Source organism: Euprymna scolopes, chromosome 26 (genome assembly GCF_053919585.1).
Source record: "Euprymna scolopes isolate OS-2025 chromosome 26, ASM5391958v1, whole genome shotgun sequence".
In the NCBI taxonomy this organism is placed as follows: Eukaryota; Metazoa; Mollusca; class Cephalopoda; order Sepiida; family Sepiolidae; genus Euprymna; species Euprymna scolopes.
In genome coordinates, this window is record NC_136507.1 from 4967302 (window position 1) to 4987253 (window position 19952).

The 19952-nt window shown below is 33.8% G+C and overlaps 1 protein-coding gene across 2 annotated transcripts in view; it reads left to right on the forward strand.

Annotated features, from left to right (window-relative positions):
* The window catches only part of LOC145247899 (medium-chain specific acyl-CoA dehydrogenase, mitochondrial-like), a 79142-nt gene that overhangs the window by 57403 nt on the left and 1787 nt on the right, over positions 1-19952 (forward strand). For both annotated transcript variants that reach the window (XM_080109522.1, XM_080109523.1), the window contains exons 8-11: positions 1756-1827; positions 2053-2121; positions 9783-9878; positions 10944-11120. In XM_080109522.1, coding sequence (XP_079965648.1) covers positions 1756-1827; positions 2053-2121; positions 9783-9878; positions 10944-11120 — 414 coding nt within the window. The remainder of the gene's footprint in view (positions 1-1755; positions 1828-2052; positions 2122-9782; positions 9879-10943; positions 11121-19952) is intronic.

A 19952-nucleotide genomic window follows, 5' to 3' on the forward strand; every position in this document is an offset into this window, starting at 1 on the left:
TTAAAGGGTGGCTCCACATTCCCTAAAGCCCGCAAGCTGGAGCCTCATCATCGGATATAGTTTAAGGTCATATTCAGGACCCCGAATAAAATGGACAAGACGGTAGCGATGTTGGTTGGAAAACTAAAAACCATAAAGAGTTAATATTTGAGATGAAATAAAAAGCATTTAAAACTACTTAAAAACACCAAAAAATGATGCAGGTTACAAAGTAACTTTTATTGCCTGTGGTAACATTTATTTGTTGTATATTTGATTTTTTACCATCTTTTTTTTTTTTTTTTTTTTTTTTTTTTTTTTCAAATTGCTGTGGATTTTAAAACAAACCCCAAATTGTTTTGATAACTTGAATTTTGTCTGGAGAAGGCTTTGAAAAGTCTTAAAAAGGGACTGAAAATCTGTAGAAAGCTTGTTCAAATATTGGCGAATCTGTTCCGATTACTCAGAGATTTACTATTTGTCTGTCCCTCTGAAACTACAGTTATACTATTACATCTATTAATTATACTATAGGTAAATTGCCAAGTTGGCTTTCAATTTTAAAAGTTTAGCCAATCACTGAGATTCAAAATCTAGACTCTGATTTCATTGTGTACCAAGGCTCTTCAGATTCAAATTAATTTTAAGTTGCATTATTTTCTTTGTTACTCATTATCACATGATTTTTATCGCAAAATAGAATGTGTATCTGTTTGGTTAGTTTTGTTTTATGACATTTCAACCATTGTTGTGTTGTATTCTGAAAACAAGTTTTGTTTAGATATAATTTATAACTTTCTTTTCTAAGCAGATAATTAATAGTCCCTAAGTAAATAGATGAAGCGATGCTTGAATCGTGTTCTCCATTATAATTAAAGTTGTAATAGAAAGTCTGACTGCAAAGATGAATAACAACAGGTGACTTTCAAATTTATATTGAAATTTTTATTTGGGATTTGCTGAAAAGTAATTAAAACGAGTCAAAGTTCACCCCACATCTAAGTAGATTTGTCATGTCGTTGGCGAGTTGAGAAAAATAACATATCTTGATGTCTTCACTCTAACAGGTTAAGCAATGGCAACCACTTGCATAGGTATTATTAGAAATGATTAGAAAATTCCAACATTTCTATGCCAAGACCTTTAATGGGTCAATTCAGTACATCTTTACATCAAATCAAAATAGTAGCTAAAAATATGACTGCAATAGATGGAACCGTGGCAAATTCTATGATTATGGATTAGAATAAATCTACAAGTAATGGTAACAGAGGTGACTCCACACTCCTCAAAGTACCTCGTTTGGGGGCTCTCTGCTGGATGTATTTTTGTGTCCTATCAGGACAGTTGTTATGGTTAGGGTTACTGACATGGATAGAGAGCAAGGCATATCCAACTTCCATTAGGTTTATTAATTTAATTGTTTTGTTTTATGGCATATCAACCCTTTCAGGATTATTTAAAATCATTTTTTTTATCAAAGTCATTTTGATTGCTTGGCTGTTGTTCCACAATATCTTAAAACTGTTTATGCTGAAACCTTGTGTAAGTTTTGTATGTGATTGTAGATTAATTCACTTTGTCAGCAGATATTTTGCAAATCTGATATTCTATTTAACCTATAAATGCCAGCTATTACCATTCTATATGATATATAAGGCATGACCCCACAAACCCCAAAGCTCTTTACAGCGGGACCTTACCACCAGATAGTTTTGTATCATACCCAGAATATCTTGGTCCATTAAGTTTTAATTCTATATTTTCCACTTCCAGGAATGGAATATGGGTCAACGGGCATCGGACACAAGAGGTATCACTTTTGAAGATGTTGTTGTTCCAGCAGAAGTAAGTCCATCTACTTCTTTTGGCTTTTTATTTTTTTGCTTGTTTAATTTATTTGTTTAATATAAACTATTATTTGTTTAATACATACTATTATGGTTACTAGTTTTATTTTACCCCCATGATTTAATAATTCATATTTTATCAAAAATAAGATTTTCTATTTTTTTCTGTAAAATCTCCTTATATATAAAGATTTTAACTTTTATCTATTTTTTAAATTTTCAGAATGTTCTTGGTGCAGAAGGAATAGGCTTTAAAATTGCAATGGGTGCTTTTGATAAAACACGTCCTCCCGTGAGTTCATTTAAAAATTCTTTTTATAATTGAAACAAATTTTACCTCAATATGTCTAATATGTGCAAGGGGTGTTCAATGCGCTTGACCATCTCCCAGTTCTATTGGCTTCCTGAGACGAAATGCACCTACATTGATTTGTTTTTGTTTTCTATTCTCTTTTGTAAAACCTAATTATGTTCTACGAAAAACAAAAACAAAAACAACAACCCTCCTTCCCTCCTCCCCTCCTTTCTTTTTCCTTCCCTACTTCCCGGTTGACTCTGTCGGTGGGGCATTAGAATATGCCGACTGCCCCCCTGCAGAGGGTATAAGTCCCTCAATGGGGCCACCTGTTGACCGTGGGTGGCATCCCGTAAGGCTTACGAACGGAATCCTGGTGGTTGAGTAGATCATGTCCAGGATATTTTAAGGACATGAGATGCAACACACCTCTTTGGCCCTTACTTAAGCTAAGACGGGCGGTTGGATAGGCCCGATCCAATCAAGCGGTTGGTCACGCCTAGCCCTAAATCAGACAGACATAACAAGAAAATATGCTTGCACTTCCCACACTATACAATAAACTGATTTAGTAAGCGGTGGCTGGAGGGCCAATCAACTTGCTGAATAATGGACTAAACACAACTGAAAAACTGAAATTCTTACTGAAAACGAGGCCTTCAGAAAGAAATTGAAGAACCACAGGTGCTTGAATCCACCAGCAAGAAGAGTATACTTTTCCTGTATCCCTGTTGGGTTGGGGCGAATGGGTATCCCCCCCAACACTTCCCATATAGGACTCCGAGGTGGGTGGGGAGCATGAAAAATGAAACAAACTAAATATATTAATGGAATCCAGAAAGCCTCAAAAAAGAAACCACGTCGAAGTATCTGATGCCAGTAGTTCTGACACTGAAACAGAGCTTCATCAAAAAAACCAGAATGTTCCCCGCTTCATAGTTATAGAAGCAACTGAAGAAATATCCCCATTCAAAAATTGAAAAGATTCTATCTAGCATCAAACCTAAAATGGTTAAAAAACAAAATAATGGTACATTACTTCTCGAAGTAGAAAACCAAAAATATGCTGTTGAAATTTCCAAATGGAAACGTTTTAACAATCAAAATGTTAAAATTTACCCTCACAAATCTCTGAACATTAGCAAAGGCGTAATCAGGAGTACTGAATTATCACTGTGCCCCTTGGAAGAAATTCAGACTAACCTACAAAAACAAAACGTCACTGACGTTAAGAGTCCAAATTAATAAACTTGGCGAAATAATAAAAACAAATACTTACATTTTAACATTCAATACTCACCAAATTCCAAACAAAATTAAAATAGGGTATGAAATGGTAAACGTTGAACACTACATACCAAACCCACTCAGGTGTTACAATTGCCAGAGATACGGACACCATCGAGACCGGTGTACCCGCCCTCCAATATGTATAAGGTGCGGAGATAATGAACCTCATACAGATTGTAAAAAAGAACCAAAATGCATCAATTGTCAAAAAGGCCATAGCGCCAATTCAAAAGAATGCGACAAATGGAAGAGTGAAAAAGAAATCAACAAAATAAAATATACAAAAAATATTACCTTCCAAGAAGCTCGCAAACTATCAGAAAATGCAAAATATTCTGAAATAACAAAAAAAAATATACAGCAAACTACCGAACCAAATAAACAAACAAAAATAAATTCACTCAACATTAAATCCGAGGACATTATTAAATTACTTAATGAAATGAAGGAACTTATGGAAGAATTTAAAAAAATTATAAAACAATTCAACAATGAAAAAAAAGTTCCTATAACTGAACAAACCTCTCAAGCTAAAACTAAATCAAATAAACCTATAAAACCCCAAAATACAATACCCATAGAAACATCTCCACTTACAGAGGGGAAAAAACAGACACCAAAATATGCCCATGAAGAGAAAAGAAATAAACCTCCACTCAAAAAAGAAACTAAAACAAAACTAGACAGATCACGCTCAAGTTCCAGACCAAGAATCCCTACACAAAACAGATTTGAAGAAATGGACATAGAAGACCGAAGATCTGATACCAATGACTAACAAAAAACAAAAAATAATCCAGTGGAACTGTCGCGGTTTAAAAACAAACATGAATGAACTGCTTCTGCTACTAGTGCAGGAGCGCCCTGCAGTGGTGTCTTCAAGAAACTTTTCTGAAACCAGGAGACAAAATTAATATTAAGCAATATGAAATTTTTAATTTTACTCATAACTTTGGGGGCAGGGCCTCCGGGGGAGTAACAATTCTAATCAGAAACGATATACCCCATAGCAAAATAAACATAACAACCAATATCCAAGCAATTGCTATTAATGCCACACTACATAAACCAATGACAGTATGTTCACTATATATACCTCCAAACGATGACATAGATAAAAACGAGATTAAAAAATTGATTGATCAATTACCCAAACCTTTCACCCTATTAGGAGATTTCAATAGTCATAACATACTATGGGGATGTAAAGACACCAATAAAAAGGGCAAAACGTTGGAAGAATTTATCAATGAAAACGATATATGCTTCCTCAACGATGGAACACCTACACACATCAACCCAACTGGTGGAAACCATTCAGCCATTGACCTTAGCTTGTGTGATCCATCACTATATATGGACTTAACCTGGAAAGTATATGATGACACTTGCTGCAGTGACCATTTTCCATTAGTGATAGAAATTCCAGAATTCAACAGTGAAAAACTTCCCAGATGGAAGCTAAATAAGGCCAACTGGCAATTATACAAAGAAAAATGTCGACATAAGTTGAATGATTCAGAGACAAACAACACTGTAGAATTTTTTACAGAAACACTAGTAGAAATTGCAAATGAATGCATCCCTAAAACTTCAGCATCTAATCGGTACAACAGACCCTGGTTTGACAATAAATGTCGGGAATCCATCAAATTGCGAAAAATTGCACTGAAGAAATTTCAGAAACAACCCACAACTTCAAATTTGATAGAATACAAATTAAATAGAGCTAAAGCTCGTAGGGTAATAAAAGCAGCTAAAAAAAGAGAGTTGGGAAAAGTATGTCAATAAACTAAATTCCTCTACAGAACCGAGAGTAGTATGGGAGATGATTAGAAAAATTTCAGGTAAACATCAATCAACACCAATTAAACACCTGCTCAAAAACAACATCAGAGTAACCGATGAAAAGAATATAGCAGACCTACTAGCCGAAACTTTTTCTCAAAACTCATCTAACCAAAACCATAACTTTAAATTTATAACAATTAAACAAAATATCGAACAATACAAACTAAACTTTAAATCAAAAAACCTAGAAGATTATAATAAACTACTAACATTAACTGAATTAGAAGATTCTATTAAAAGATCCCACAACACAGCCGTAGGACCTGATGAAATCCATTACGAATTCCTGCGACAACTCCCTTTGGAATCATTGAAGTTGCTACTAAAAATTTACAACAAATTATGGACAGAAGGTGAATTTCCTGACTCGTGGAGGCAAACCACAATAATAGCAATACCAAAACCAGGAAAAGACCATTCGAATCCACAAAACTACAGACCAATCTCACTGACTAGCTGCTTGTGCAAAATAATGGAGAGAATGATAAATGATAGATTGGTTTCGTACCTAGAAACCAACAACCTTATCTCCAACCTACAATGTGGATTCCGTAATAAGAGAAGCACAACAGATTACTTGGTTGGATTGGAAACAGCCATAAGGGAAGCCTTTATTAGAAATGAGCACCTATCAGCAGTATTTTTTGATCTGGAGAAGGCCTACGACACTACGTGGAAATATGGAATTATGAGAGACTTGCACGAATTTGAACTAAAAGGCAGACTCCCACAATTTATAAAAGGATTTTTATCTGACCGAAAGTTTAGAGTCCGCATTGGAACTACTTACTCAGACACCACAAATCAAGAGGAAGGAGTACCTCAAGGTAGCATTTTATCTGTGACACTGTTCAATATTAAAATGAACAGCATAGTGAAATGTTTGGACCCTGGTGTTGAGGGATCTTTATATGTAGATGACCTACTGGTGTTCTGCAGATCAAAGTATATATGCACCATCGAACGCAAACTCCAACACTGCTTAAATAAATTAGACAAATGGGCAATGGAAAATGGATATAAATTTTCCCAATCAAAAACCAAATGCGTTCATTTCTGCCACATGAGAAAACTTCATAATGATCCTACATTGAAGCTTGGAAGAACAATAATCCCCACCGTAGAAGAACACAAATTCCTGGGCCTTATATTTGACAAAAAAACTGTCATTCATCCCCCACCTGAAGAATCTAAGAAATAGTTGAAACAAAAGACTGCAACTACTACGGGTAATAGCCCATACAGAATGGGGAGCCGATCAAGAAACACTAATGAAATTATATAGGACTTTGATAAGATCAAAACTCGACTATGGTAGTTTTATATACCAATCAGCCAGAAAGTCCTACCTAAAGATTTTAGATCCAATCTGCCATGGAGGACTGAGGTTAGCTCTCGGTGCTTTTAGAACATCCCCAGTTGAAAGCCTCCATGCAGAGGCCAACGAAATCCCTATAAATATAAGGAGTCAAAAACTGGGTGCACAATATTACACTAAATTAAAAGCACAACGAAATAATCCAGCATATGAAGCTACATTCAATCCGAGATATAAAGAGGCATTTGAAGCAAAAAGAAAGGCCATAAAGCCCTTTAGTCTTAGAATGAAAGCAATACTGCAGGAATCAGAAATGACTGTAGAAAATATCCAAGAACATATACTACCTAAAACCCCACCTTGGATATTTAAAAAACCAAAAGTAATCTTAAACTTGAATGAACTCCCAAAAGCGAAATCCCACCCTAATATCTACCACGAAAAAGCCTATGATATTCTCCTAAAATATCCAGACCATCTACCTATTTTCACCGATGGCTCTAAAGACCATAATAGAGTGGCATGTGCTGCAGTGTCGAATGAAAAAAACTCTTAAAAAAGCTCTTCCAACAGAAAGCTCTATTTTTACTGCCGAAATATGTGCCATCGACCTCGCACTCAGCATTATAGAAAAAGATGAACATAGGAAATTCCTAATTTTTTCAGATTCACTTTCCGTTTTGACATCTCTGAATAACAAAAAACTTGAAAACCCACTAATCATTAAACTAACAAATAGAATTGATTCATTATCCGAACACAAAGAAATATTTATATGTTGGATCCCAAGTCACATTGGGATAAGAGGAAATGAAAGAGCCGACTTAGCGGCCAAATCAGCTCTAACCTTAAAACCAGATACAATAAACATACCATATACTGACTTCAAACCCAAAATTAATCAATTAATTCATGCAAAATGGCAACGACAATGGAATAACAACACAAATAACAAATTATACCAAATCAAACCCATACTGGAAAAATGGAGACAAACTCCCCCCAAATCCAGAAAAGAACAAGTCGTTATAACTAGAATACATATTGGCCATACAAAACTCACACACTCCTTCATTCTAAAACAAAAACAACAACCACAATGCCCATTCTGCCAGAAAACTTGCACCATTAAACATCTTTTTGTGGAATGTAGAGCTCTAGATAAAGATAGAAAAAAATACCTCAAACACAACAGCATGAAGAAACTTTTCGAAAACAACTGTCTAGAGGAAATATTATCCTTTTTAAGAGTAACAAGGATCTTTACAAAAATATAAATCATTCTCTGAATCAACCCAACTAAACCTTATGAATGAATATATGAGGATATATAAAACTTAAAAAAAAAAAAAAAAAAAAGATCGTTAGATATTAAAACAAACAAAACTATTGAACTATACAGAATTGATTGATACTCGACGTCATAAAGTTCTTTGAATACATAATTTTTTTTTTTTTTTTTAATCCTGAGTTTGGCATTGAATAACCTGAAAAGGGTTGATATGCCGTTAAACCAAAACAAAACCAAAACCAAACCAAACCATCTCCCAGTTGTTTGATATAGCAAAAATTTTGTATGTGCAATGATTTATATCTCTATGGATTATGTGGCAAATTGCAGCTCTGAAGTACTTTCTAATTTACAAGTGTTTTAACTGAGTCAGGTGTGAAATTGAGGCTATTGAGTGTTGTGCAGTGATCCGGTTTTTGTATTTTCAAGGACGCACATCACAGGAGACTCTGGATGAAATGAAAGAAATGTATGGTAATGATGCCTCATCATATGACCTTGTAAAATGCTGGCATCATAAATTCAAACATGGTCGGAAATCTGTAGAAACAACTCCCAGATCTTTTGCCACAGATGAGGCATCTGTCAGTCCAGTTGAAGCAGCCATTTTAGAAGATCGACGCATGAATATTTGCTGAATAGCCCAAGAGGTCAAGATTAGTACAGAATTTGTGAAAACTATCATTCATGATCATTTGCTTCTGCATAAGGCATCTGCGAGATAGATTTCCAGGTTCCTGACAGCATTTAGAAGTGAAAATGTGTCTATTGCTCAAGGATGAATTTGGAGATGTGCCAAGATGAGTCAAAGTTTTTCAGAAGACTGATTTTACAGGATGAAAACTGGGTGTATCACTATGATTCAGTCAATGCAGTGGACTCACCACATCCTAAAAAAGCAAGGGTGCAGCCCTCAGTAGGCAAAGTCATGTTCAGTTTTCTGGGACCAAAATGGAGTAGTGATGACAAATTTCTTGGCAGAGGGTAACACAATTATAGAAGCCTATTATGCTTCAGTTTGGAGGAAATTAAAAGAAGCTATCAAAATCAGAAGACTGAGCAAAATCAACTCATGTATCCTCCTCCTGCAAAACAATGCTCTAGTTCACAACGTGCACATTGTCAGATCAAGTGTGTGTGTGTGGCAATGAATCCTCCCCTGTTCCTTCTACTCTTCTGACCTTGAACTTTGACTTTTACCTCTTCCAGTCATGAAATGTTTCCCAAATGATGCAGTCTTGGTTTCCAAAGTCACATTGTGATTGGAGGATCAACCTGTGATGTTCTACAAAGACAGTCTCCAGAGCTGCATTAAATGATAGAAATGTGTGACTCCGGGTGGTTCCTATGTAGAAAAAGACTGTTAAGTTTCATGACTACTACTATGAGAAGTTGGCCAGGGGCATTACTCATTGAATGCTCCTCATATTACCAACAAAAGCTCATTTCTGAGTATCCAATCATTGGTATTGGAGGGCATGATGGATTTTTTTGATATCTAATAAGCTTATTCCTACTTTAAAGAGTGCAGTAATGACACTGACACATTGTAGGTGCAGGATCAGTTTTTATAATTCGCCTCCCTCTCTCCTATTGTTCAATCCTGAAAACATTTTGTTTCCATGTTGTGTTTTGTTGTTGAGCTGTTATTTTCTGGGAATTGGGATTTTCTATCATTTTTATTTCAGTTTATATGACCCTAACACGAGCAAGCATTGATGAGTAGTTAATCAGAATGCCTATGTATTCCTGTCCTCCCCTGGAAGATCTTGTATTATCATTTTTTTTTTTTTTTTTTTTAATTTTTACGGTTTCAAAATAAAATAAAGTAAAACACTGTCTCTGCTGTTTATAGATACACAAACTTGGTTATGAGAAAGAAAATGATTTTTCTTTTTCTTGTAATAGGTTGCAGCAGGAGCTTGTGGATTGGCACAAAGGGCCTTGGATGAAGCAACAAAATATTCCTTTGAAAGGAAAACCATGGGTAAACCAATTTGTACAGTAAGTTTTGTTTTTTCTTCATTAAAATTTTGGTCATTCCTTCCTCAAAGACACAATGTCTACATTAGTATATCCAGTGTGTACCAACACTCAGTGCAAGAAAAGACTAGCACGATTCTTTTTAGTTACACAAAAGATATTCAGTATTTTACATGTGATATAGATAATGATTTATGAAGTTTAAAGTAAACCATTGGACAAACACTTCAGCCTCAGCTTAGAAAGGATGAGCAAGCTCAGCAGAGCATTTCTTTATCACTGTAACAGGGATAAAATCTGGTCTACACGTTTTGGAGCTGTCAAGGTTTTTTATGATTATCTAGGACATGGAAATAGGTGATGATTCGATCATCTAATGTGGTTTTCCGTTCATGATAGAAAATAAAGGATAATAATTTATGAAGTCCAAAATCTGGGCAGGCAGTTTGGTCTAACCTATTGCCATTTAAATGATATTGTGGTGGTTAGATAGTGCATAACTAGTTACTTTTATACTAGTTTCATATTTTATAAACTATCTGAACTAGAACAAATTCTAAATACTGAGACCCACAGTAGTTCGAACCTTTTAATAAATGTAGGACCCCCCCCCTCCTCAATATTTGAAAAAGCAATCAAAAACATTTTGATTTTTTTCGTGTAAACTGTGAAAATAGATATTGTTGTAGAAAGTTTGTTGAATTAATTTCTCATCGATTTGCTTTACATTTGATTCAGGAATGGGGGGGGAGGTCGTGCTTCCTCAAAGGTTTCCAAATATTACTATAGAATAAATCACATTTACATGGCTAAACTGTAAAACTGTGCTAAAATCAAAATAGATTTTGTTTTATTTAATGTTTTTAAAAAGAGAGCTAAAATGATAGTTATTGGTTGAGAAATTTCAATTATGAATCGAGTCTTCATTTGATTACCACCTAACTCCAATAAAAAAAAGGAATCAAAATGCCTAAAAAATTGCCTATATGTTTGTGAAATTCCAGAGACAAGCAATTAATCTTGCTTGTTGAGATGTTTCTTATTCTTAACCAAGTATCTATATAACATCCCTTTTTTTTATCATAGCATCAAGCTGTCGCATTTATGTTGGCTGACATGGCAATCGGTATTGAGTCTGCCCGTCTTGCAATGTACAAGGCTGCTTGGGAGATTGATGCAGGTAAAAGGAACACCTATTTTGCATCAATTGCCAAATGTTTGGCAGGTGATGTTGCAAATAAATGTGCAGCTGATGCTGTCCAGGTAAGTAGATTTTCTTTCCTCATCCTCATCTTTTCTTAGAATTTAAAATTTCTCTAAACTACTGAAACTTAAGTGAATATTATAAAATAACTGCTCAATTCGTAAGCACACATAGAATAAGGCAAAAGTTTATAAAAAAAAAAAAATTGATTAAAACTTTTGTACACATGCAGAATAGTCATCAAAGAATTTAACAGATATCAAGTTTTACAGAATTTGCCAAGACATGTAAACAAATTTTGGAGACAAATATTTTGAAAATCTGATCTTTTGACAGTTTATTTTTTGCAGATTTCTGATTTGTGCCTATTCTCAAATAAATAACATCAGCCCACCCCCCCTTTGTCTATTCAGTTCGCTACATGTTTAGTTACATAAGTCATGACTTGGAAATCTTCATAAATTCTGGAATTTGTAGGTGACCCTTCTACATAAGGACTTCATTTGTTAGTCCTTATCAAATGTTTAGAATGAATTCAGATTGATTTGAAACTTTGTAAGAATTTAGTTTTCATCCTAATGATTTTGAAGTAGATTGTGGAAAGCTAATTTGAAACAGTTTGAATTTCATCGAAAAAATAAACTTCTATGGAAAGCAAATAAATACAAAGAGAGAAAACTAATCCAGATGCGAATAAATCCAAAATAAATCTAACTTTTCATTTTCTATTTTATAGTTTTATCCTTGTAGCAAAAATATAATTTATAGATTAACTATAAGAAACTCTACAAAAAGAATTTATAAGAATATAAGCACAGGTGCCACACACAAATCCAAAATAGTGATGTTAGCTATCACTACCTGCTGGATGTTTTCTGCAAATTTTCAATCAGTGTAATTCAAATTCATACATTCTTACATTTTTGAGCTGTCAAAGCAAGTCCTACTTACAAGTGATAGGAGGATAATTTACTTGGTCATTATGTCCTTTCACTCTCCCAGTGTACACTGTTAAAAATATTTAGTGTTCATTTATTACACATGTCCGTCATTAGTTCATTTTATCATTTTGTGTTCTTAACATTCCTCTAACTCTTATTTAGTATGTAAATGATCACCTTTCTTCTGATTATGAATTTTTTTCTTCCATTAATTTGATTGACTGCTGAGATTCATTCTATTTGTTTGACAGACTGCATTTTATGAACATTTTTCAAATCAGTTTTGTAAAATTAAACATGGCATCCATCCATACATTCACTTTGATAAAAGCATCAAAAAACGTTATCACACATACAATACTATGAAACAAATTTTCAAACTGCTTAATGCGAACACTACATAGTTTTAAGAGCTTCTTCAAAACATAAAATACTAAACTGTCCATTTATTGACCTTCACTTCTAGTGAATACTTAACTCTTTAGCTGAAGACATCATTTTGTAATGCCATACACTACATCTTTCACTCATTTGAACTCTGGATTGATGATCATATACATTAACAGTTGATATTTCTATTTCACTTGAATATTATTCTGCTGGCTTATGTTAGGTTGTGTCTGGAGACAGACTACTAACCTCAACATCTGCTGTTTGCTTACATTCCATTCCACAATTTAATTATTTTTTTTTATGAACGTGTCTTAATATTTTCACCATTTGATTTGCTCTCTAAATCATTTACATTGACAACATACGTTTCACATATGAATTTACATTGACAACATACGTTTCACATATGAATTTACATTGACAACATACGTTTCACATATGAATTTACATTGACAACATACGTTTCACATATGAATTTACATTGACAACATACGTTTCACATATGAATTTACATTGACAACATACGTTTCACATATGAATTTACATTGACAACATACGTTTCACATATGAATTTACATTGACAACATACGTTTCACATATGAATTTACATTGACAACATACGTTTCACATATGAATTTACATTGACAACATACGTTTCACATATGAATTTACATTGACAACATACGTTTCACATATGAATTTACATTGACAACATACGTTTCACATATGAATTTACATTGACAACATACGTTTCACATATGAATTTACATTGACAACATACGTTTCACATATGAATTTACATTGACAACATACGTTTCACATATGAATTTACATTGACAACATACGTTTCACATATGAATTTACATTGACAACATACGTTTCACATATGAATTTATCCTAAACTTTATTAGCCATATCGCAACAAAAAAATAAGCACTGGAATTTTTTTTTTTTTTTTGTAGAATGAAATCTATAAAAATGTTTTCTATTCATTTTAGTGAGGGTGAAGGGTCAATAATGATTCGTACCTTTGTGTGATCGATAGAGACCTCCAATTCTAACCACAGAATTATTGACATCATCATTTTGTGCATACATTACAAAACAAGCAATTCTTTATTTGTTATTTCAATAATTGAAGTTAACATTTCTAGGAATTTAGTTTACAGTCAAATAGTTTATTTAAAGATTAACTTATCAAACAGCGAAAAAATATTTATCAGTATCTTGAGAAATAAGTAAATAAAATCTATTTTTTCCAGCTGGTGTTGGTTTACATACAGAATAAAAATTTTATATGATGTTTTCAATATCTACAGATGGATAAAAATCATAAAATATGAATGTTGACTACTGACAGAAGTAGTTTAACAAGGGAACTTATACAGCCAATGTATTAATTTTGTAAATTATGAGCTCCCATAATTTATTTTGGCCGGAAGAGTGGAATTTAAATCATTTTAATCTTTTAAAAATTAATTATTTTTGAGAATTTAAAAAAAAATGTTGCTATTAAAGAGATTATGGATATATTAATAAGAAAAATATTTTACAAAACAGAATATTGAATTTATTTCTATTTTTATTTTTGAATTTTTACAAATCATGGTAAACGGCGAAAGAATAGATTGATTGAATATAAAAAAAATATTATGTGCTTCATAAACTCTTCGTTTGTACTTCCATCAATTAGAACATATTTTGCTCAGATTTCATAAAATTATGTGGGGGATCATGTACAAAAAAAATTTCTGTTCACATATTTTTCGAAAACTTAATTTTTAAGATAAATTAATCCAAAAGTAATTAAATATCCAAAAATTTGTGAAAATCTTACCATAAGTTGATTTTTACTATATTTATTAAACACATCACGAAGGAATGTTTCAAAAGTAATGCCTCTTTTATTTCGCCCGAATGGATCAGAGGGGATTGCAAATTTCATTGTTATGATGCATTCATGATCTGAAAGTTTCATCTCTCTATTGCAGATATTGATGATGTGAGACTTTAAGAAAGCAATCCTTGCCATGGACATGCGTCGTAAGCAGAGATGTATCATTGAATTTTTTGATGCAGAAAAAATCGAACCAATTAATATTCACTGGCAACTGTTGACTGTTTATGAAACTGATGCAGTTCATATGACAATACAGCACAATTAGGAGGTGGATTTGTCAATTTCAGAGTGGTAACAGAAATGTGATTGACAAAGCATACTCTGGATTTTTATGACAAAGGCATCAACAGATACTGGCAGAAATGCATTGGGTATGGTGTTGATTATGTAGAAAAATATATTGTGGAGCACAAAACATCACTTGTTTTAATGGTACCACTCCCATCTTTGTAGCTCTTCAACATTTTAGTTTTTGAGTTAAAAAAATAGGAGGCCTCACTTTTGGAACGATTCTAGTATATACGCAGCTTAAAGATGGCTACTACATAGGAATGTTGTTTTAAGATGTCAATAATGTAAACACAATATTAGTCTTGTATTTTTGTTATTTTTATATGCTGAAAAATATTTTAAAATATCATTACCAGTTTATTTTAGGTTTTTTATTTTGAATGGTTTTTATTTTGAAAAGTACAAAAGTTTTGATAATTTAACTTAGTTACATCGTCTTACATATAAGGGAGGTAATTCTGTGATACCTAGTGACCGACCTAATCTCACAATGTAACAGAGCACGTAGCATGCGAAAAAATCAGTAACTGTAGGATAGCTGGCTTGCAACAATATTAGCAGCAGCAACAGCAAATTAGCAAGTGTGTACGCGCTTGTGTCACAAGAAAATGTGAGAAAAATACAGTACGTGCTTGAACAAAAAAGAAGCAAAATGTATACTGTGGATGTGGAAAGCAAGAAAATGCTAGCTATGGCTGGCATCAGGTGGCGGAGAGAGAGACTTTTAAAAAGCACATGTGTGTGTGAAAAGACTTTTTCAAAATAATGAAATGCATTGTTTGGGAAGAACCACGAATAAATGCATATCATTTGCACTTTTAAAAATACTGCAAAATTCAATTTATTATTTCTTTTTTTTTTTTGTTTGATCTTTTGCAACTATGTCAGATGGTGTGTGGGTCCGAGAGCTCTGAACTGTCACAACACTTAAAAAGTAACAGTCACGTTATAACAATAAGGGTCATTCAAACAAATTCATAATTGCCTCAGTCTAGGAGGAATTCTCAAAAGAAAGAGTAGAGACAACAAAAACATAGTTTCAACATTCTAAAATACTTATTCCATAAGATTTACTCTTTTATGGAAAATAAAATTTTTAATGAAAAACTTGGCGGCTGGCAGTTTGTTTTCATCAACTAAATAATATTTCATATTGTACAATTTTTTCATTTATTTCATGAGAGGGTTTCTTAATTCTTAACTGACCATGTCATTAATTACATTAATTGATGAGATAAAAATAGCAATTACATCTTTCGGCCACTGGAATAGTGCACAAATTATATTAAATGCTTCCAGTTCACATGTAGTAAACACAAAAATGCATATCTCAATTTTTAACAAAATTATCTCGGTCTATAATTTCTCCTTTTAGAACTAATTGCTTAAGCATTTTTCAATATTCTTCATAGACATTTAATCTTTCTTTTGTGATGGTAGGGGAGAATTCTCATTTTTATACAGGCTTTACCTTATGTTCTACAAAAAAAAAACATTCTTTGTTTCTTTTTCTCTCTTAGTTTCCCCTCTCTGTCCTGCTCTAAGTAAATCTGACGACCTAGTCCACAAATTCCAAAATTCCATCATGACAAGTTTCAAGAAAAAATACACTTCCAACACAGACCCCTACTACCATGTCTCCTTCTCCAACATCAGGGGTCTACATTCTAACGTTCCAGAGATTGAAACCCAATTGCAGGAGACTAAACCAGACCTTTTATTTTTAAGCAAAACTGGCATTGGACAGGTTATTTCCATAGAAGAGTTCGCAATTAAAGGATACTCTAACTAAACTTCTAAATCTGACCGCCAAGATCGCCATGGCCATGGAATATGTGCCTATATAAAAGATGGCTTTCCATGTGGTAGGGACATTTCCAGAGAAGATCCTAATTTACTCTATATGTGCTTCCGGGTTGCATTAGCTCACACTTCTGCATTTATATTTACTCTCTATCGCCCCCACAACAGCGGAGTTACTATCTTTAAAAGCATATCTGAGAAAATTGACCAAGTCCTATCTGCTTATCCTTCAGCTAACATTCACGTATGTGGAGACTTCAATGTTCACAACGTGGAATGGTTGACCCACTCAAACAAGACAGATGATGAGGGGAGGTTCTGTCATGATTTCTCCATTGCTTATGACCTCACTCAGATTGTTCACGAACCCACCCGTGTGCCTGACAATGACGGCCCGTATGCGAGTCTACTGTATCAATTAAGATAAAAATGCAATGTAATAAGTCCCCAGACGTACCTCTCCATCATACAGTATATCGATACACTATGGCTGACTGGGATAGCTTCCGTACATTTATATCGGATCTACCTCTGCATTCCATGTTTAAAAAGGATGTGTCCTCTGTATCAGACCTGACGGAATGGTTAATTGTAGATATAAACCGTTTCATACCCTCGAAAAAGTTCCAGCAAAAACCTAACTGCCAGCTATGGTTCTCTCCAGAATGTGCTGCTACCATTGCGCACAGAAATCACTTTTTCCACTGCTTTCAACGTAATAGATGTATGGAAACTAAAGCCGCTTTCAGGACTGCCAGCAACCATTGTAAGAAAGTAATAAAGAACGCAAGAGAGTTGTATGCTCAATCCGTCAAGTCCAAAGTAGCTGAGCAGCAGTTTGGTTCCCACCAGTTTTGGCAAATAGCAAACAAAATCTTGAACAGAAGCGTGTGCTCTATCCCAACTATCATCAATGGATCTGAGATAATCTCGTCAGCATCAGACAAAGCTAAACTCTTTGCCAAGAATTTTGCAGCTAATTCTACCCTTTGCGACCAAGGCCACCAACCCCCAATATTTCCTCCTTTATCAGAAAACATGCTATGTGATACACATATATATGTACGTGATGTTGCTAAGCTAATCAAAACTCTCCAGTAAAGCAACCAGCCCTGACGGTATTCCAATTATAGTACTCAAAAAACTTCAACCAGAACTAGCACCCATACTTACAAAACTGTTTAAACGTTGTCTTAAGGTGAATAGCTTCCCATCACCCTGGAAAATCTCATCAGTATGCCCTGTATTTAAGAATTCAGGTGATCGCTCATCCCCCTCTCAGTACAGACCAATAAGTCTCCTGTGTGTCATGAGTAAGTTGCTGGAATCTGTGTTAAATAGAGAAGTAATCAACCATCTCAACAAAAATAACCTTCTTAGTGACACTCAATATGGTTTCCATTCTGCTAGATCTACAGCAGATGTGCTTACAGTTATATCTCGTAGGATTAGCAAATCTCTCGACGGAGGCAACATTTCTAGGGCAATTACTCTTGACATATCTAATGCCTTTGATAGGGTATGGTATAAAGGTTTACCTCACAAGATCTCTAGCTATGGTATAGCTGGAAATGTCTTCTCAATTATTAAATCATTTCTTTCTGATAGGTTCATAAGAGTAGTAGTTGATGGACGAAAATCAGAAGCTCACAGTATTAATGCTGGAGTTCCTCAGGGTTCTATCCTGGGCCTAACTCTTTTCCTGATCTACATTAATGATCTTCCAAATCACATCTTTACATCATTTGTAGACATTTATGCTGATGACACTACCATTTATGGTGGCACATCTAAGACAGTAAACGACCAAGTTCTCTCCGATTCTCTCTCCTCTGATCTTGAGCATGTGGTACAATGGGGAAAGGAGTGTCTGGTTACTTTTAATGCATTTAAAACCAAGCTTCTCTCTTTACATCATTAACATTCTGATCCACATCTGGCATCAATTGAAATGAATGGCTCTCGTCTTCAGGAGGCCTCAAGTTTTGACAAGCTTCTGGGCTTGACCGTTACTCCTGATCTTAAATGGAATACGTACATCAAATCTGTTGCCAAGGCCGCTGGAAAAATGGTGGGATCTTTCTATCGATCTAGTAGATATCTCACTGCTGATGCAATTCTCTATCTATATAAGAGCCAAGTACGTCCAAGGATGGAATACTGTTGCCACATCTGGGTAGTAGCTGCTAGAAAGGACTTGTCCTACCTTGATAGAGTTCAAAATAGACTTCGTAGCCTCGTAGGAGATGTCCTTTTCTCTTCCTTGCAACCTCTATCCCACAGAAGAGATGTTGCGAGTTTGTCTCTGATGTATCGTTATTTTCATGGAAAGTGTTTGACTGAGCTTCAATCTATGGTCCCTCCCCTTGCCAAACTTTCACAAGAAACACTCGTCTAGCTGAAAACACTATCAATAATTCCCCCCACTCTTTATCTGTGCCTAAACCTAAACGTAGATTCCATGAACAAAGCTTCTTTCTTAGAACTGCACGCCTGTGGAATTGTCTTCCTGCTTTCCGGCTGACTACAATATGGTTGTCTTCAAGTCTAACGTAAACAAGTTCTTGATGAGCCGTTCCATATAAGTTAACAAATTTACCGAATTTCCATTACTAATGATTACTTTATTGTTCAATTTCTACTGTACACGCTTTAACCCTTATCCTCGAGTGGCCTCTTGGCCTTGATAATGTGATGATGCCTGTGTAAAAAAAAAAAAAAAAAACCAACTTTAGTGCAGGCACATCATCAACCATTTCGTTTTTAACTATTTATAATATGTATGAAAGTACTGTTCGGTTTATGAAGTGGGGGTGGTGGTAAATTCTTAATTTACCTACCAGCCTCACTTCATAAAACAAAACAATTACGATTTCATTAATTAATGAATCTAATGTAGGAAATGCATATTTTTTTCTTTTTTTTTTTTCTTTTACCGTACTGAAATAATGCATATAAATTGTGTGAAATGTTTCCAATTCACATGTTCATGTGAACACAAAATAAGTTTCCCGGTGAATATTGGTATATTTATCATCAATTAGTATATTTATTATCAATTAGTATATTTATTATCAATTCAAGAAGAATATTTAATATTTTTTTCTCTCCCTAAGTTGTAAAAGTAATTTTTTAATCCAATAATTGTTTTAATATAATTAAATAGTTGGTGATTTAAATTTATAGAAAATAGTAATTTTAATAGTGAATTCTTGTTTTTAAAGGAAAACATTATTTTATTTCAATAATTTACTTTGTACTTATTTTCTGATTATAGTTCTTTGGAAATTCTAATTGGAAAATAGGAAGAGAATTTTATGTTTTAATTAAACAAATGTTACAAACAAACTATAAAAAAATTAAAAATATGCCACAGTTCATATTAATATGATTTCTTTTTCTTTTTGGATGATAAAGAATATTATGCAGAAACCTATAATTATTCCAGATTTTATTTAATTAAATTCTTGGATTAAATATATTTATAGATTAAGTACAAATGTAAAATATTAAAGAAAATTATTTCTATTTATATAGAGAAATAAAAACCAAAAAAAACTGAT